Genomic DNA, 17,590 nt, shown 5'->3' on the forward strand with positions numbered 1-17,590 from the left:
ACTCCTCTGCGCTCTCATATTTCCCCCCAGAAGGCGGCAGGGCAGCATTGCTATATCCACTGTTTGAACTCTTGAGTTTACCTCCAGCCATCTGGCACCCAGGTGACCCTCGCAGCTGGAGGCGGTTTGGCTTACCTTGGGCGCTGCCTCCCGTGCTGGCTTTAGGCCCGCAGTGCTCCACGTTGAAGTGGAACGCGTGTCCGTTGTCTTCGATGCCGTCTACAACCCTGGCAGGGAGGAAGGGAAGCTGGAGTTAATGTAACAGTAGAGCTTTTTCAATTATCCTCGGAGCCAGCAGACTGCACAGGTATGTGCCATGAGAGCTGCCGCTGGCAGAGACCCATGTGGGTTTGAACATGAGGAGAAGAGCCCAGTCTGGAGGGGCGGACACCTGAGCTCTCTGAACCAGCACTTACCCATATCTAGGACTTACTGGATGACTTAGGGATACATTATGAATACAGATGGGTTGTGGCAGGAGGATAAGGTGCTCTGGTAATGAAATGCAGTGACATCTGTTGAAATATGCAATGCAAATACACTCCATTTACATTAAGTAGGTGATGCAGGTTTCTGTGGCATGACTTCGATCATGTCAAACGTTCTAAAGCGACCATAACTAGGGTGAATATATTGACATAACGTGGTCTACAAAATCCAGTGAGATGCTGTCAATGACAAAGGCAGGTTGGATTGTAACAAACACAGAAATAGAGGCATCAAGGCCCATGGTATAGTGGTTATAGTTAAAAGGGCACACACATTTTAGATGCTTTCAAATTAATTAGCCAGCCTTAGAGGGGGGGAACCACTGTGTTTTAGAAGAAGAAAAGACACTATCATGTTGCTAGTCATGTCGCTTTGAAAGTTGCAGACTACATGGTGATAAGCAATACAAATCAACTTGTTTTCTGTTTGTTATTGTGTCATGCGACTTGTTGTTGCAGGAAGAGACAACGGTGGAAACGTCAGTGAGAGTGGAGAGAGGAGTGCCACGGGACACCAGTGTTATCACAGTTTGTTGTGTTGGAGTACACAAAGCGTAGCTCAGTGTTATCTAAAAGATTTTCAACGTCATGGCTGAATATTTAGATGATTTCGACAATGTGGATACGACACCAGATTTCAGAATGAGACTTCTCCGAGGGAGACACACAGTAACAAACAGACCAGATCAAGCGAAAAGTAAGAAAACAAGGGCTGTCCCCCGAATATGTTTTTTTGGGCTTCGAAGCTAATGTGAGAAATATTCGAAGGTATTCGAAGCTTCAGGAGAGTGTCGCTGCCACACTACAGTACACACACGCACCTTTATACATAACAAACAGCGATATCCGTCTGAGAATAACTAATAATAATAATTAATGTTGAATCTGAATAATGAATAATGTTGTGGGATTATTCTTTATTTCGTGGCCTATTTGGGGATTTATACATTATTACTACATACTTATATATATAAAAAAACAAAAAAAACAATCATTCAAATACTGATTTGGAGGTTGATTACCATGGCAACGGTCAGCCCTAAAGAAAACGTTTAATTTCTCCGTTCCATAATGTTGTCAGACACTTATAATAACAATTTTAAGCCTGTCAGTGGCAAAAACAAGCACTTACAGTATAGTGGACGTAAACTGACAGTACCAGGTTGCCCCAAAAGATTACATTACAGCCCGTTTAGTGGCTAGCAGCTGCAGCGTTCTGTCTCAATACTGGACCACTTTCAAAAATCCTAAATCACCTATGACCCCAAAACATGGGAAAATAGGGTCCAGGTTGAAAAATACCGAAGTTACCCTTTAAGGTAGCACTTAAAGCATTGCGTTACTTTGATAAGTTTTTGCTTGTTTACCTGGGACTAAGATCTGGGGGTCCAAAGCAGGTGACAGTTGGGATGAGCAGCTTTGACGGCTTTTTCTCGGCCCCCGACTCTCCCTGGGATGAAGTTGAGGCCGGGGTGGCTTTAGGGGAGCTGTGCTCTTTTTTCGACGGTGGCTGAGGTGATGAGCTCTGCCCGTGGACCCCGCGGCTGAGGTTTGGTGAGCGGCATCGCCGCAGGGCGTTGAACTGCCGCAACTCGTCCCCCAGGAGGTTACCCAGGGAGGTGCGGCGAACGGGGCTGCTGAAGCTGGGCAGCAGGAGGTTGCGACGGGAGCGGGTAGCTGGAGAGAGGTGGAAGGTGTCGTCGGGGTCGTCCCCCTTTGTTTCCACGATAGAGGGGAGCTTTGATTCCTGCAAAACAACAACATGCAGCATTAATAACTGTACACCATTTAATTAATATGAAATGTTCACTACCAAGGGGTGCACTGGTCCTTAAACTGTCTGGTTTTTGTTTGAGGATATGAAAACAGATTTGGAAATACTGGAATAATAATTACAAGAATACATTTTAAAATATTGGAAGCATGTTAGAAAAATTTACCAATTTCAAATGCCACTCACAATACACAAATCATTTCAGGAGTAATCTGGCACATAATAACCATTTTAATTTTGAAAGCTGCTGATAAAGAGCAATTATTGTGTTATTTAGATTTTAATAAGATACAGCTGATGATATTTTAATCACATTACTCTAATCCTGCTACAAATCTCTAACCATGGCTGCCTGTGTGCTTGTGAGTAAAAACAATTGTTTTTTACCAGGGCTGTCAAAGTTAACGTGATAATAACGCGTTAACGCATATTCGTTTTAATTTCTTTAACGCATTAACACAATCAATTATCCAGAGGTTGAAGCGGGCTCAGTTTTAAATCTAGAGTGAAGATACTGGTATCATATGAAACTAGAAAACCTAAGGAACCATGTCAAAATAACTTGTCACAAAGGAGGCTAAATAATGATCCAAACTTATGGTGAGGAAAAACTGGCATGACCTTTTTCAAAGGGGTCCCTTGACCTCTGACCTCAAGATATGTGAATGAAAATGGGTTCTATGGGTACCCAGGAGTCTCCCCTTTACAAACATTACATTACAAACACACTTTATGATAATCACATGCAGTTCGGGGCAAGTCATAGTCAAGTCAGCACACTGACACACTGACAGCTGTTGTTGCCTGTTGGTATTTGAGTTTGCCATGTTATGATTTGAGCATATTTTTATGCTAAATGCAGTACCTGTGAGGGTTTCTGGACAATATTTGTCATTGTTTTGTGTTGTTAATTGATTTCCGATAATAAATATATATATACATTTGCATAAAGCAAGCATATTTGCCAAATCTCCCTTTAAGGTACATTTTGAACAGATAAAAATTATTCACGCTTAAATATTTTAAATCGATTGACAGCCCTAGTTTTTACATAAAAGGGAACTTTTAATAGCAGACACAGCAAACACTGTGAACAGTATTTTAATAGGTAAGCATACAGTCCATAGTGAGAAAAGTAGGTCATAAGGTTTCCCATTAAGAGAGCTACTGACCCAGTTAGCGGGCCAACTCCAGGGACTGAACTGCTCTCTCTGTTCCAAATGAGTTTCAACCTGTAGGGGAAGTCCTTGCACAAACGCTCCGGCAGCACTCACTAGCGATACAGTATGTCCCAGAAAAACACGGCGGGGTATTACCTTGAAAATCCAGACACGCCCGCTAAAATCCTGGAATTGATATGCAGGCTTTCTGAATTTATTATAACTTTAAAGTATGTGTCGGAAACCGTGTCTGGTGGAAAAGGGAATAATGACAGAAGAAGACAGAAGACGAAGACTTAATTTGAACTCACGTGGGGAAGCCTAGGTGACCTTGAAAACCTGCTGAGGCCCTGCAGTAGCGAAAAGAAAGCAACAGGGATTACAAAAGACACAGCCTCAGACAAAAAGTATTTATTTTTGAAACTTTATATCCTCTTCATTAAAGGTGCCTTGTGGAGTTTTCTTAGAAGCAAACAAAAGTTATGTTGTGTTACTCACTAACATGCATTGTGTGTTTCTAACTAATGAGGAAGGACATGCACGTTGAGTGCATGTCCTTCCTCATAAAACATGTGCAAAGATGATTTATAAAGTATCTTAAATCCAGCATTGTGTTTGTTGGCGCATTGCAGCATATCTTGCTGTGTTACCACCACCTGTTGATCAGTGGAATAGTGTGACACCACTGGCAGCTCCGCAGCGCAACCAGAGGTCAAAAACTCCCCAGGGAACCTTTAATTAAGTTCAGTGATGTCTTTGCATTTATAAAACTGTGTGAAATTCAAATTAGTTATCTACTTATTTTATCCACGGGAACTGTGCTCCCTTTTGGAACGATCTAGATGACCTTGGCCGGCGATAAAGCCTTCGCCACACAAGCCGAATCACATAACCGACCCTTTCTCCACGCTCGATTGCAGAGGGATTCCGGCGAAAGTTTGTCTTTCTGCTGGCGTGTGGAGAAATTGCGAGCAATTAAACATAATCACCAGCTGGATGGCAAATGAGACTGTGGCGGTGCGAAGTCTTCCCTCATGTGTGAAAAATGTGCTTCTGACAACATGGCTTAATGTGACAACACGAGCCACAGTCTATCGCTCCAGCAGTATAGTGCCGTGATGCTCTTTGATGCGGGAGGTCAATTCACTGAGGAAACATTAAATTGAATCCTTCATTGAAGCACAATACTGAGTTTAAAAATCATCACCACTAAAAGGCGGTTAAAGCAAACATATAACTCTAGCTGTGAAACTCTTCAGACGGTGGTGCTATGTGAGAGGCATTGGGGGAAAATACTCCTCATAACGACGACTAACCCTGGGGCGACACCGAGTGATTAACTAGCCAGCCACAGATATTGGCGCCAAATGACATTAATTGAACATCAATATCAATTTAATGGGGCACGGATGGCACAAATGTCCCACATATCAAAGTGGGTTTTGCAAGGACTTGGGGACTTTTTCCTGTCACTCACAAGTGTGCTATCTTGTGTTTGCACATGCAAAGAACAGACCTACTTATAGGAGGACATGCTCGTGCACACAAGAGTATGTCTCAGAAACATTTCAAGGATTAGACCATTTCTTTCTCCAAAAAATGTGGCGACCGTTATCCACGCCTTCATAACTAGTAGATTAGATTACTGTAATTCTTTGCTCTCTGGCATCAGCAAAAAAAAAGGTTGACCCGGACAAGGAAACATGACCACATCTCACCGATCCTGGCTTCCTTACACTGGCTACTTGTTGCTTTAAAATATTACGGATTACTTACAAAGCCCTGAGATGCCTTGCCCAAAGTTGTTTATCAGATCTATTATTGTTTTATGTCCCTTCCCTGTCCTTAAATGTGTTCTGTTTTTATTGTAAAGCACTTTGTAACTGTGTTTTGAAAGGTGCTATATAAATAAAGATTAGGGCTGTCAAAGTTAACGCGATAATAAACACATTAACGCAAATTCGTTTTAACGCCACTAATTTCTTTAAGGCATTAACCCAACTTGCGACTTTTAGATTGTAGTGGGCTCAGTTTTAAAGTCAGAGTGAAGATACTGATATCACATGAAACTGCAAAACCTAAGGAATCCACTGGTACCAATCATGTCAGACTGGCTTGTCACAAAGGAGGCTAAATAATGATCCAAACTTATGGTGAGGAAAAACTGGCATGGTCATTTTCAAAGGGGTCCCTTGACTTCTGACCTCAAGATATGTAAATGAAAATGGGTTCTATGGGTACCCACGAGTGTCCCCTTTACAGACATGTCCACTTTGGGACAAGTCATAGTCAAGTCAGCACACTGACACACTGACAGCTGTTGTTGCCTGTTGGGCTTGAGTTTGCCATGTTATGATTTGAGCATATTTTTTATGCTAAATGCAGTACCTGTGAGGGTTTCTGGATGATATTTGTCATGGACAATTATGGACAATTATGAGATTAATTGTGATAATTATTTTAATCGATCGACAGACCAAATAAAGATTATTTTTATTATTATTATTATTATTATTGTTATTATTATCATTATGTCAGGGTTTAAGTATGATGTGTCACTTGTCTTTCAAATCCAGAATACATTTCGTGGGAGTTGTTTTTGGGACAAATTTGATGTTTCCAGAGAGAGAGAGCGAGCTGCATGTGATCTATTGTACTGACGGGATGTACTTGAAATGACACTGTCACCTGGGACAGTTGTTGTGACATTTTTTTGTCATCTCCTCTCTGTACTGCTGGTCGGTATTTTTATCCCATCCAACATGTCATGAACATGTCTCCAGCTTGTCAGACTCCTTTCACTCCCACCGCTGGTTACCAGAGGCTGCCTTTATCAACTTAAACTGTTGTTGTCTTGTGAGGCTCCATAGGGGGTTGCATCCCTATAACTCCTGACCGGCCAGCATGTTCTTCACACTCCATGACTACTCACTACTTAACCCTCCCTGTGGCGACATGGCCATTATAGTCCAACAAATTTGGACTCAGTGCTGGCTCCCTGGTGGTGGACTGACCTTCCCACTCCGCCCAGGACGGCACAGTCATCCCTTATCTCTCAAAACTCACCTCCCTTAAGACAGTCTTTGACCAAGTGCATACCACATTATTCAACCTGACCTTAAACCTGCAATAACTGATTTTTTTGTCCACTTCGGGGGAAACGAAAACAAGCTGTGAACACAACTTTGACATATCATTACCTTTTAAATTGCTAGTGTCTGTCTGCCCATCAGTGATGAGCAGGTAAAGCAGGTGTATAGTGTTTTTTTGTGCTATTTTCGCTGGAAACAGCTGCCTGCTGCGGCTGAAATCAACACTATGAGGGCTGCAACCCTGTCTCCTACAAAATTACTTTCCCATACAACTAAAGTGCATTCTCAATTACGTTTCGAGGGAAACGTATTTCCCCTCGGATCACGGTCACAGTTTTAAAAATGTGCTTAACGTTGTAAATTGAAACAAAACAAAACAAAGAGGCGACAAAAGTACTTGGTTAGGTTTAGTAAAAACTAGGGCTGTCAAAGTTAACGCGATAATAACACGTTAACGCAAATTTGTTTAAATACCACTCATTTTTTTTAACGCATTAACTCTTTTAAGGTACATTTTGAACAGATAAAAAAATGTGCCATTAATTTGCGATTAATCACGATTCAATATTTTAAATCAATTGACAGCCCTGATAAAAACATCATGGTATGGCTTAAAATAAGAACCTTTGCTACGTTATTTAAATTATGGACGTAAATCAAGATACGTCAGTGTTGACATTTGGTTTCACACGGGACACAAACAGCGGCCTCCTGGGTGAAAGTCCTGTGTTGACCCACTCATCCACCCTGACCTCCTCCTTACACAGTCTTCCACGGACGTCAAAAACAAATGTAATCTGAGAGAAAATATGTTTGTATATGTCCCCTGAAACGTAATTGACAATACAGTTTCAATGTATGGGAACGTGACTTTTAGGAGACAGAGTTGTGAGAGCGTTGAGAGTGACCCAAACAGTAAAGTTGCGGCCGGACAGCGAAACAATGAGCTGAAACTCACTATAAAGAGCGACCTATTTCACTTGTCATTTGGTACATTGTTATAATAAAATATCAATTATGGCTGGTTTGAAAATAATAGCAATTTATAGTGTTTTTTTTTGCATTATTAGAAAGTGGGTGATCAAACAATTTCAACTTATTTGACTTATACAGTTTTGAGTTGCTTCAGATAAGACACAGCTAAACGGCAAGCTTAAAAAATCAACTTGAAAGCAGCATAAAGGGTTTGTGCGACACTACAATGTAAAAAAAAATGTAAAAAGCAAAAAACTTTTTGTCTGTGTTTGCAGTTTGCTAAGTAAAAAAAAAAAAAGCTGTAAAACTCTACCAAAACCTATTGAAAAGAAGTTAAGTGACATCACTGCGGTAAAAGTTGAAATTAAATTATGGAGTTGACAAAAAGAAAACTAATTTTCCATCTGGTGGTCTGGGGTTTTCCCTTTTTGACAAGATAAAGTAGTCCCTTTGGATACCTTATACTGTAATAGGCATTCCTGCAATCTGTCTCTTTGGCAGTACTTCACTACTATTGACTGATTGCTGTACAGTCAGCATGTAATTCAAAAGTATCTCTCGAGTGTAAAAGGACTTCCCATCCTACAACAACTCTCACCTCTGACCACCCACCGAGAGGATGCGGATGACACCTGTACTACTGTATATGTTTGTGTCAGGAGTTATGGCACCTGGCGGCTCGGCCAGGTAGCTGAGCACTCCTTCATCCTGTCAGGGGCGGGGGGGCGGCGGCAGTGCCCCCCGGCTTTGAGCTGGAGCATAAACTCTGAGCAGATGGTGTGAGACAGAGAGCTAGTGCTTGTGATCAGCAATGCCACAGAGAAGCCTGCTTGAATCACAATTAAAGACTGTGATAACTCTAATAATGTATGAACGTATGTGGCCTCTATACACACACAACATACAGTCTTTGTCTTGCGATGAACTTTTCTGTCATATATATTATGTAAGGGTGCCAAATTGTATCTGTATGATGTCTCTTTATGGAATTGAAACTCTTTTTGAAGCCATCATCAACACAGTTGAAGCTAATTCACTCAGAAAAGACATCCAGTAATGAACACAGCCAGCACAGATGTCCTGTTCTTCATATTCCGAACCAAAACGAATAAAAACAAAAATTAAATGAATAAACTAATGAGCAACGAAGCCTTCAAACAATGGGAAAGGCCTGTGGGAGCTAAGAGGAGTGCTTGAAGCAAGTACAAAATGCTTGAGACTGACAATACGGATGAGATTGTGAAAGTCCTCAGGGAGATTTGTCAGTCACACATCAAAGAAGTCTTGGCATTAATTTGTCTTGATCGAACGGTTTAACACAATGCCATGCTACACAGCTATTGAACTTTGTGTCTATAATTAATGAAACTACTCAATTTCTGCGTTTCGAGATGCATCTCTACTAGGGTTGTCAATCGATTCAATAGTTAATCATGATTAATCTTAACTTAATCGCACATCTGTCCAAAATGTACCTTAAAGGGAGATTTGTCAAATATTTAATACTTCTATCAACATAAGAGTGGGCAAATATGCTTGCTTTATGCAAATTAACGTATATATTTATTACTGAAATTCAATTAGCAACACAAAACAATGACAAATATTGTCCAGAAACCCGCACAGGTACTACATTTAGCAAAAAAAAAATACGCTCAAATCATAACATGGCAAACTGCAGCCCAACAGACAACAACAGCTGTCAGTGTGTCAGTGTGCTGACTTGACTATGACTTTTCCCAAACTGCATGTGATTATCATAAAGTGGGCATGTCTGTAAGGGGGAGACTCGTGGGTACCCATAGAACCCATTTTCATTCACATATCTTGAGGTCAGAGGTCAAGGGACCCCTTGGAAAATGGCCATGCCAGTTTTTCCTCGCTAAAATTTAGTGTAGGTTATTTAACCTGCTTGGCGACAAGCTAGTATGACATGGTTGATACCAATGGATTATTTAGGTTTTATAGTTTCATAGGATACCAGTATCTTCACTCTAGCTTTAAAACTGAGCCCGCTACAACCTCCGAAAGATCGATTGCGTTAATGCGTTAAAGAAATTAGTGGCATCAAAACAAATTTGCGCTAACGCCCTAATCTTTACACAGATTACATAACAACGCCTGAAAACATGCTACATGTGTAACAACAACTGCTTTTTCTTCCCAGATGGAGGATTGTCTTGCCTTACGTAATGCTTTCTTAAGTAACTGTGAGGGGTAACAGGCAGCACGGAGAGGAGGTCAGTGTCTGGGTGTAATGTCATCCTGCTGCGCTTTAGAGGGTGGCGACAGGGAAGCGATACGGCGGCCTGACAGTGGCACCCACGCATGGTAATTGGTGTGACAATCAAGCCACCGACGGCCCTTTGGTAGAACAAGTGTCAAGGAGAGTGACAAAGGCACCTTAGGGGGGAACAAATGTGTTGTCTGGTATGTTGTAAGCGCTATTCTATGTAATGGGGAGTCTTTTGCACCAACGTTTAACTATCATACAGGCTGAAACCCATTGTAGAAGTGGAAAAAAAATAGTTTCTTCCAGGTTTAAGCATACTGAATTAAAGGTCCCATATTATGCTCATTTTCAAATTCATACTTGTATTTTGTGTTTCTACTAGAACATGTTTACATGCTGTAATGTTAAAAAAAAACATTATTTTCCTCACACTGTCTGCCTGAATATACCTGTATTCACCCTCCGTTTTAGGGCATTCACGCTCCGTTTTAGAGCATTTCAACGGAATTGCAATGCAATTACGTTGCTAGGCAACAGTTTGGGTCCATGTTTACTTCCTGTCAGCTGATGTTATTTACATACACTGCAACAGGAAATAAACTGGGACACATTTAGAATGTTTACGTTTAAAACCGTGTAATGGTTTAAATATTGTATATTTGTGACATCACAAATGGACAGAAATCCTAACGGCTTGTTTCAAACGCACAATTTCTGAATACGGGCTGTGGGTATTTCTCCGTATATTGAGCGTTTTGATAGTTTAACAGTATTTATATAGCACTTAAACCTGATTTATAATGTATAAGGCCTGAAAATCTCACTTTTTACAATATGGGACCTTTAAAGTTTTGAGAGTTAGGATTTTGTATTTGAGTTTGTATAGACAGGCTTTCAATTGTGAGAGAAGGAGCCCTAATGACACATTTAATCAACACCAGTTTTCTGTGTTTGAGTGTGTATTTAGTACCTCGTCCTGGCTGCCCTCGCGCAGGTTGTAGGTGAGGTTGTTGTGGATGTCGGAGGCGAACACACTGGCGTACTCGGGGTAAAGCTCCAGCACCTCTTTCAGGCCACGCACATTAATGTATTGGAGGTCACAGTAGGTCAGCGCCTTCACGTCAGCATTGGTCTTGATCACCTGGTCTGCTACAGGCAGGTCAGACCCAATCAGGTCCCCTTTTCCTTAAAATCAAAACGAAGAAATATTCACCGTCTCACTCCACTACATTACTACATGATGCTAAAAACCACAATACAAACCTAATATCGCCAGCACCATGCTGTCTTTCAGCACCTCAAGGGACCCGGAGCAGACAAAGTAGTTGGCATGCAGCGCGTCGCCCTGACGGATGAGGTACTCCCCGGGGACGCAGAAGGAGGTTTTTATGTGGAGGGAGAGCGAGCGCAGGCAGCCGCGGCTGGCCCCCTTAAAGACCGGCAGCTGGAGGATGTCCTTATTCAGATGCATGGCGATGTCGGCACGCAGCTCATCAGGGAAGTCGTGCAGGAGCTGGGGATGTGTGACAGATGTAATGAGGTGTGACACCAATTGGTAATTAGGGAACGGACTGTGTTGCCACCAGTTGCCCTCTTTTGAATTTCAATAGGATGTCAATTTGCTGGTGTACAGGCGGTGTTGTGAAAGATCATAAACAATTACAGCTGCGAAGGGTTGTGAACGGATTGTGGAACAGATGCAGTGCTCAAATGCCATCTAAACATCACCCTGAAGTTTATTGAGGCCAGACAGCGCCTTGTACAAAAGTATTACATGACAACAACAATGAGAGGGACTCCTACCTCGTTGGCATCTATACCGTTGTTGACAGACCATGTGGTCTGGAAGTACTCCAGCATGCGCTGTTTGATCTGCTGAGGCAGACGGTGGACACGGATGAAGTCCTTCAGGTCCTTCATGCGCGTGTGGTAGAGAGAGCGCCTCGAGTACATGCGCTGGATGATGGCCGTCACATTACCGAAAACTAAGGCGTGCATCAGCGCTGTGTGAGAGACGGAAACAAACAGCATGAAACGATATTGAATATTATTTGTATTGCTAGGTGAAAATAATCTGAAATTTTATTCTGAAGACTGTTTCTTTTGGCTCATTACAATTTGACACAATGTGTTAAATATAAGTTTTAACGCCTCTAATTTCTTTAACTCAATTGGGCAGTTGGGCTTGAGTTTGCCATGTTATGATTTGAGCATATTTTTTATTCTAAATGCAGTACCTGTGAGGGTTTCTGGACAGTATTTGTCATTGTTTTGTGTTGTTAATTGATTTCCAATAATATATATATATATACATTTGCATAAAGCAATCTTATTTGCTCACTCCCATGTTGATAAGAGTATTCAATACTTGACAAATCTCCCTTTAAGGTACATTCTGAACAGATAAAAACTGTGTGATTAATTTGCAATTAATCATGGACAATCATGGTATTAATCGCAATTAAATATTTTAATCGATTGACAACCCTAGTTAAATAGCAACAACATTTAATTAACTTTTTAAGGTGACTTTTACTTTTCATTCCTTCCAAACATGTTTCCTGCTATAAAATCTAATTGTATATGGATCACTACCCAATCATCTACACTTGTTACTGTTTATTTGCTTATTGATCCACACAAGGGGAACAGTAATTTTCGTTTACATCACTGTTCTGACAAACAGTCTGGGAAAAAGAAAATCATTATTTTCTGTATTGTTGCACCAATAATTGCCACATCAGCTGAAATAATCTGTTTATTAGAATATAAAGATGGCAACAAGCTGCGTTTTAAAGGCCAGCCAAACCATCCAACCCACTTCCTGCTGAATCTCTTGCACTGGCGTGCCAAACAGAGGCACTGTTATGCCAGGACGCCAGAGGGAGAGTGTACCCTGGTGTCAGACATACCGCCGATGAGCATGGTGCAGATGGAGAAGATCTTCTCAGCATCGGTGTTGGCACAGACATTGCCGAAGCCCACACTGGTCAGGCTGCTGAGGGTAAAGTAAAGGGCAGCGATGTAGGAGCTGCGCACTGTCGGGCCGCCCACCGTGCTGTTGATGTAAGGCGTCTCCAGACGTTTGCCCAGCTCATGAAGCCACCCTTGAATGAGGAGGTAGAGCATGAGCGAACAATGTCCAAAGGTTATGGTTATTGTTACGTCTGTGTGTCTTCTGTCAGCTCTGAGACAGACGGTAGTGGCAGGATTGTGCTGCAATACCTGGTCTAAGAGAGACAGAAGTGTATGTTTGGGTTTGTGTGTGTCAGAGAGAGATTTTCAGCAGTGTCAGGAGGTTGGCATGTCGGTGCGGGACAGGGCAGAATTAGATTGGCTCCTCCAGGGATAAATAAGGCCAAGTGTTAATTAGCAGGTATGACCTAACCTCCCTATAGACAGAATATAGTGCCACAAATGTATGCAAAATCCCATATACACACACAAATAGAAACACACACACACACACATACACACGTTGCAAAGCAGTCTGGGCCAGATGTTTAATTTTGCTGTAGCCTACACTATATCACAGTATGTGTGTTGCTGTTTATGGTTGTTTAAAGGGAGGCACCCCAGGTGAATAGGGTAAAAAAATTAACTAATAGATATCACCATCAAACGTCCCCAGTTGATTACTTACATTAAGGCAATTCTTTCTTGCATTACAAGTGTTCCAACATTTCATGTTTAAATATGCAAATTATGTGTTATCTTATCAAATATGTGCTAATTTGCATAACTATCCACAACAGAAATCTGAACATTTTAGCCAGGTTCAAAATTGTTGTTTCATTTTGTTGACAATATTAGCATTAAATGTTTCTGCAGAGGGAATTTTGGATATCTCTTCTTATCACACCATAAATCAGAAAATACTGTCAACAACCATCAAAAAAAATCATTTTTTGCCATGTTTTTAGGGATAAAATGTTGATATAGGAACAAACCCCTCTGTAAAAACCTTCAGAATATTTGGGAGAAATCTACAGACGCAAATAGACAAAGTGCAGTAAAATAAATGTTGTGGATGTTTTCTTTCCACTAGTCTGAAAGAAGACATGTTATGGAAGCAATATAGCCCAAAATCTGAAAATTGACCAGTGCATGAAAAACAATGTTTATGCCTGGGGCAAACAAAATAATACATGGCTGTTAAACTGTAGACTTAAACTTGTTTGCAGTTATTTTGGCAGTAATAAAAACCTAAACATGGTTATGTTCTTTGATCTGAAGCAGGCAATTGTGTAAAAAAAAAATAAGACAAGTGCTGAGATATTTCTCAGATAATTTACAGACTAGAGAAGCCTGTCAGTTTCTCATTATGGGTTTTCTTTGGTCTCCGTGTTGAATCACTTTCAAACGGTGAAACAAACAAGACATTACTGTGCTGCTTCCTACCAGTCGTTTTTTTTATACCAGCTTTTGATCTGGCTTCAGACGGTCCTCATTAGAGCGTCACAGTGTGGTGCTCGCCACCATCTCACCACTGAGCAGAGCTAGACGCCCCAATAGGTGAGCCAAGACTATTTATAGCTGAGTGGGGACACAACAAGCAAAATCTAGTCTGTGGTCTTATTTGTTGGATTTGTATGCCTATTTAAACAGAGAAAACAAACTGACTTACATACTGTAGCACTGAAACAAGTCTGGATAGTCAGGACTGTATTTATAGGACCAGTGTATAACATTTAGGGTGATCTATTGGCAGAAATATAATATAATATAATTAAGTACGTTTTCTTTAGTGTATAATCACCTGAAAATAAGAATTGCTGGTCCTCTCCACGGAGTCCGTCATGTTTCTACAGTAGCCCAGAACGGACGAACCAAACACTTTTAAGTTTTCCTGCTTGGGCCGAAGTCGATAACGTTACTCACTCCCGTCGCCGCTGCTCTCTCTCGCGCGCTTCACCACTCATTTCCCACACATACACACTACGCACTGGCTCTGCTCCAAATGGCACTAGAGAGGGCTGTTTGCGTTTTCGCGTCCGCCACCATAGCTCTCCAACACGCTTGGCACATGGGAAAGGCTTCAGTTGGTTGCAATCTCCTCACCTCACTGCTAGATACCGCCAGATCCTACACACTGGACCTTTAAGTTATTAAATGAGCACTTGGAATATGGTATATTAGATTTTTTTCCTGTAGAAGGTAGTGAGGACAATGAATAGATGTGGTAAAAATCCATTGGAACTATCATTTAATTTATCCTTTACAGAGAAAGGATATATTATTTGCCCAACCTCGCTGGATGAAACACCAAACCTGACCTTCATACTTCAACAGCTTCCTCTTCCGCGAGGCCTCAATCAGACTCACCGATGTCCCAGGTCTCATTGGTCTCTATCTCTTTGCGTCCAATCATGTACCAGATGCAGGCCATCCAGTGTGCCAGAAGGGCAAACACAGACATTAGCAAGGTTAGCACCATGGCGCTGTACTGGGAGTAGCGGTCCAGCTTCTGAAGCAGGCGAAGGAGGCGCAGCAGGCGTACCGTTTTAAGTAGGTGGACCAAGGAGGTCTGAAGAATGAAAAGGAAAGAAAAAATGTAAAATAAATTGTCTTGTTATGTCTGGAGACACACGTTGACTGTACATACACACAGTTGAATATCACAGCTTGGACAAGCAGCGACTTGTTTTGCTCAAACAAATGTGCTTATCTTGTGTAAAATTCACTATTTAGGGAGAACTCAGCCGCAGCAATAGAAGCCTTGTGAAATGCAAGGTAGGCTAAACATTTCAGGGGAAATTGGTATTTATCATAAGTAATCCATTTGCTGCTTGTGTCAGCAGTCACAGAGGGCAGCGAAAAAGAGAAGGCTCGACATATTATTTGCACTCACCACTGTGATGTTGAAGGCATACAGCAGGTCAAAGGGCAGGGCAGCCACCAGGTCCACAAAGAACCAGGTGGTGGCGTAATGAATGCAAATGGAGCGCGCCTCATACACCACCTGTCCTGACTGGCTCACATAGGTGGTGCGGAAGTTCAGGATAATGTCTGAAAATACAAAAGTTGAAGGTCATTTTTTCCTCAGTGACTTAAAAGACGGTATGGTCATATTCATTAAACCGGAGGTCACAAATGTGTGTGTGTTTGACTGATGAAATTAAACAGATTGTATACAGTGAGGAATGCAATCCCAGTGGTGTATATGATATATACTTTAGACAACACCATGATGTTTGTTATTCACACTTTTGAAAGTATAGAGTGAACCAATTTTAGTCATGTAAATCTAAAATGATAACAATGAAAATAGAAGAAATGGAATATGCACGCAGCTGGAATCTGTCATTGTTTTAAGGCGTCCGTATGAATCAGCGAGTTTGCCAGACAGATCATCTTCATCTCTGTGTCAGAATGTGGCGAGCACAATAACAAGCAGACCTCTGGGTGTGTGTGTGTGTGTGTGGTCTGATGTAGAAAACCTCATCTGTCATCCAAGCTGTCGATATTTGCAGAGATGTTGGCTCATCGCTCAATACAAATCTCAGTTATGGGAAACTAAAAGAAGGTTAGATGATGATAATGATTTTTGGCAAAATTAAATAAAGATTTTCAAATTTCAGAAAGCACACACAGCAAGCTGCAGACCAGGGTTAACTGCATAAATCATCGAAATTAAAAAAGGTGGACATATTCCGTCCAATATACCATATTCCCATGTTTTTGGCTAGCATGCCTGATTTTTTTGTTTGATTTTTTTGCTATACGAGACTGTTTGCATTTTTTTAAATGCAATCTATCAATTACATGACCTCAAAAGTCAAATTACAGTAAACAAACAAAGTATGGGTGGTGAAAAAGTAATCGAGCTTGCAGAAACAATGGGAAAAAAGTTTCTCCTGAGCATGGACTCGGACATGAACTGCAAATGAACAGTTCATCTACTCTTAAGTGGAGCACGTTGAGGTTCAGTCACCTCAATTCATCCCTTGGGTGCTTCCCTTTGGAGATTAACCAGTCATTACCAAATGGGCGGAGTCCCTGGGAGAGACCCAGGACATCCTGAAGGGACTTCAAAACCCAGCAGGTTGCCTGGAACTGGAGGTGCTTTCAGGGGAAAAGGATGCCTCGGTGGCTCTTGTTGCCATAGGTAGCGAGCGTGGCAAGAAAATGGACAGATGAAAAATGAAAATGTTGGATGTCACCACATAAAAAAGATTCAGATTTTGAGAGTTCTACATGAGTTGATTTGACTAAACGTGACCTTAGAAATAAGTTCACAGTGGATTGGCTTGATGGTGGTGACTCAAGAACTTCAGGTAAAAAATCAGGAAGCGCTGTCTCCTTTTCAACACTCACCTATAATAAAGAGCATTTCCACTACGATGTCACTGACAATGGTGGAGCGCGCAGCTGTGACGGTGTCATCATATGGCGTGAAGCTAACGTTGTAGGGCACGGTGACAGCCACATAGAAGGTGGCCAGCAGGATGAGCCAGTCCCACAGGGCTTTGGACACGCTATAGTGGAGCAGAATGAAGCGCGACTTCTCCACCGCTGCCACCTTGTACTCCGGTATCGAAGGCTTGTTAATAATGCCCTGCAAGAGAAGAAATGCAAAAAAATATCTTAGTAAAAAATATACAAAAACACCAAAAGCCCATCAGAGAAGCTGCATAAATGAATAACTTGATAAGCAGATGGTCATGAGGTGGAATGCTGTGAAAATAAATGGTAATCAGATGGGCATTGCCAAGATTTAGCAGAAACAGACAATATAAATGTCAACACCCTCTCTCGTGCTCTGACCGCCGATGATTCAGTACGGTAGGCAACTCAAGTGAAACAGATATGGTAATGCCGCTGGTTATCTATTCTTGACAGCCTCCTTATAGACAGTGATAAACCTT

General features: G+C 41.5%; 1 protein-coding gene across 2 annotated transcripts in view; it reads right to left on the minus strand.

Moving 5' to 3' along the window:
* LOC119479901 (potassium voltage-gated channel subfamily H member 4-like) overlaps nt 1-17,590 on the minus strand; it is a 48,500-nt gene that overhangs the window by 4,893 nt on the left and 26,017 nt on the right. For both annotated transcript variants that reach the window (XM_037755881.1, XM_037755880.1), the window contains exons 5-14: nt 17,040-17,280; nt 15,574-15,731; nt 15,048-15,249; nt 12,635-12,829; nt 11,526-11,725; nt 10,986-11,235; nt 10,693-10,907; nt 3,734-3,772; nt 1,856-2,235; nt 136-227 (exon numbers count right to left, since the gene is read on the minus strand). In XM_037755881.1, coding sequence (XP_037611809.1) covers nt 136-227; nt 1,856-2,235; nt 3,734-3,772; nt 10,693-10,907; nt 10,986-11,235; nt 11,526-11,725; nt 12,635-12,829; nt 15,048-15,249; nt 15,574-15,731; nt 17,040-17,280 — 1,972 coding nt within the window. The remainder of the gene's footprint in view (nt 1-135; nt 228-1,855; nt 2,236-3,733; nt 3,773-10,692; nt 10,908-10,985; nt 11,236-11,525; nt 11,726-12,634; nt 12,830-15,047; nt 15,250-15,573; nt 15,732-17,039; nt 17,281-17,590) is intronic.

Source organism: Sebastes umbrosus, chromosome 20 (genome assembly GCF_015220745.1).
Source record: "Sebastes umbrosus isolate fSebUmb1 chromosome 20, fSebUmb1.pri, whole genome shotgun sequence".
Lineage (NCBI taxonomy): Eukaryota > Metazoa > Chordata > Actinopteri > Perciformes > Sebastidae > Sebastes > Sebastes umbrosus.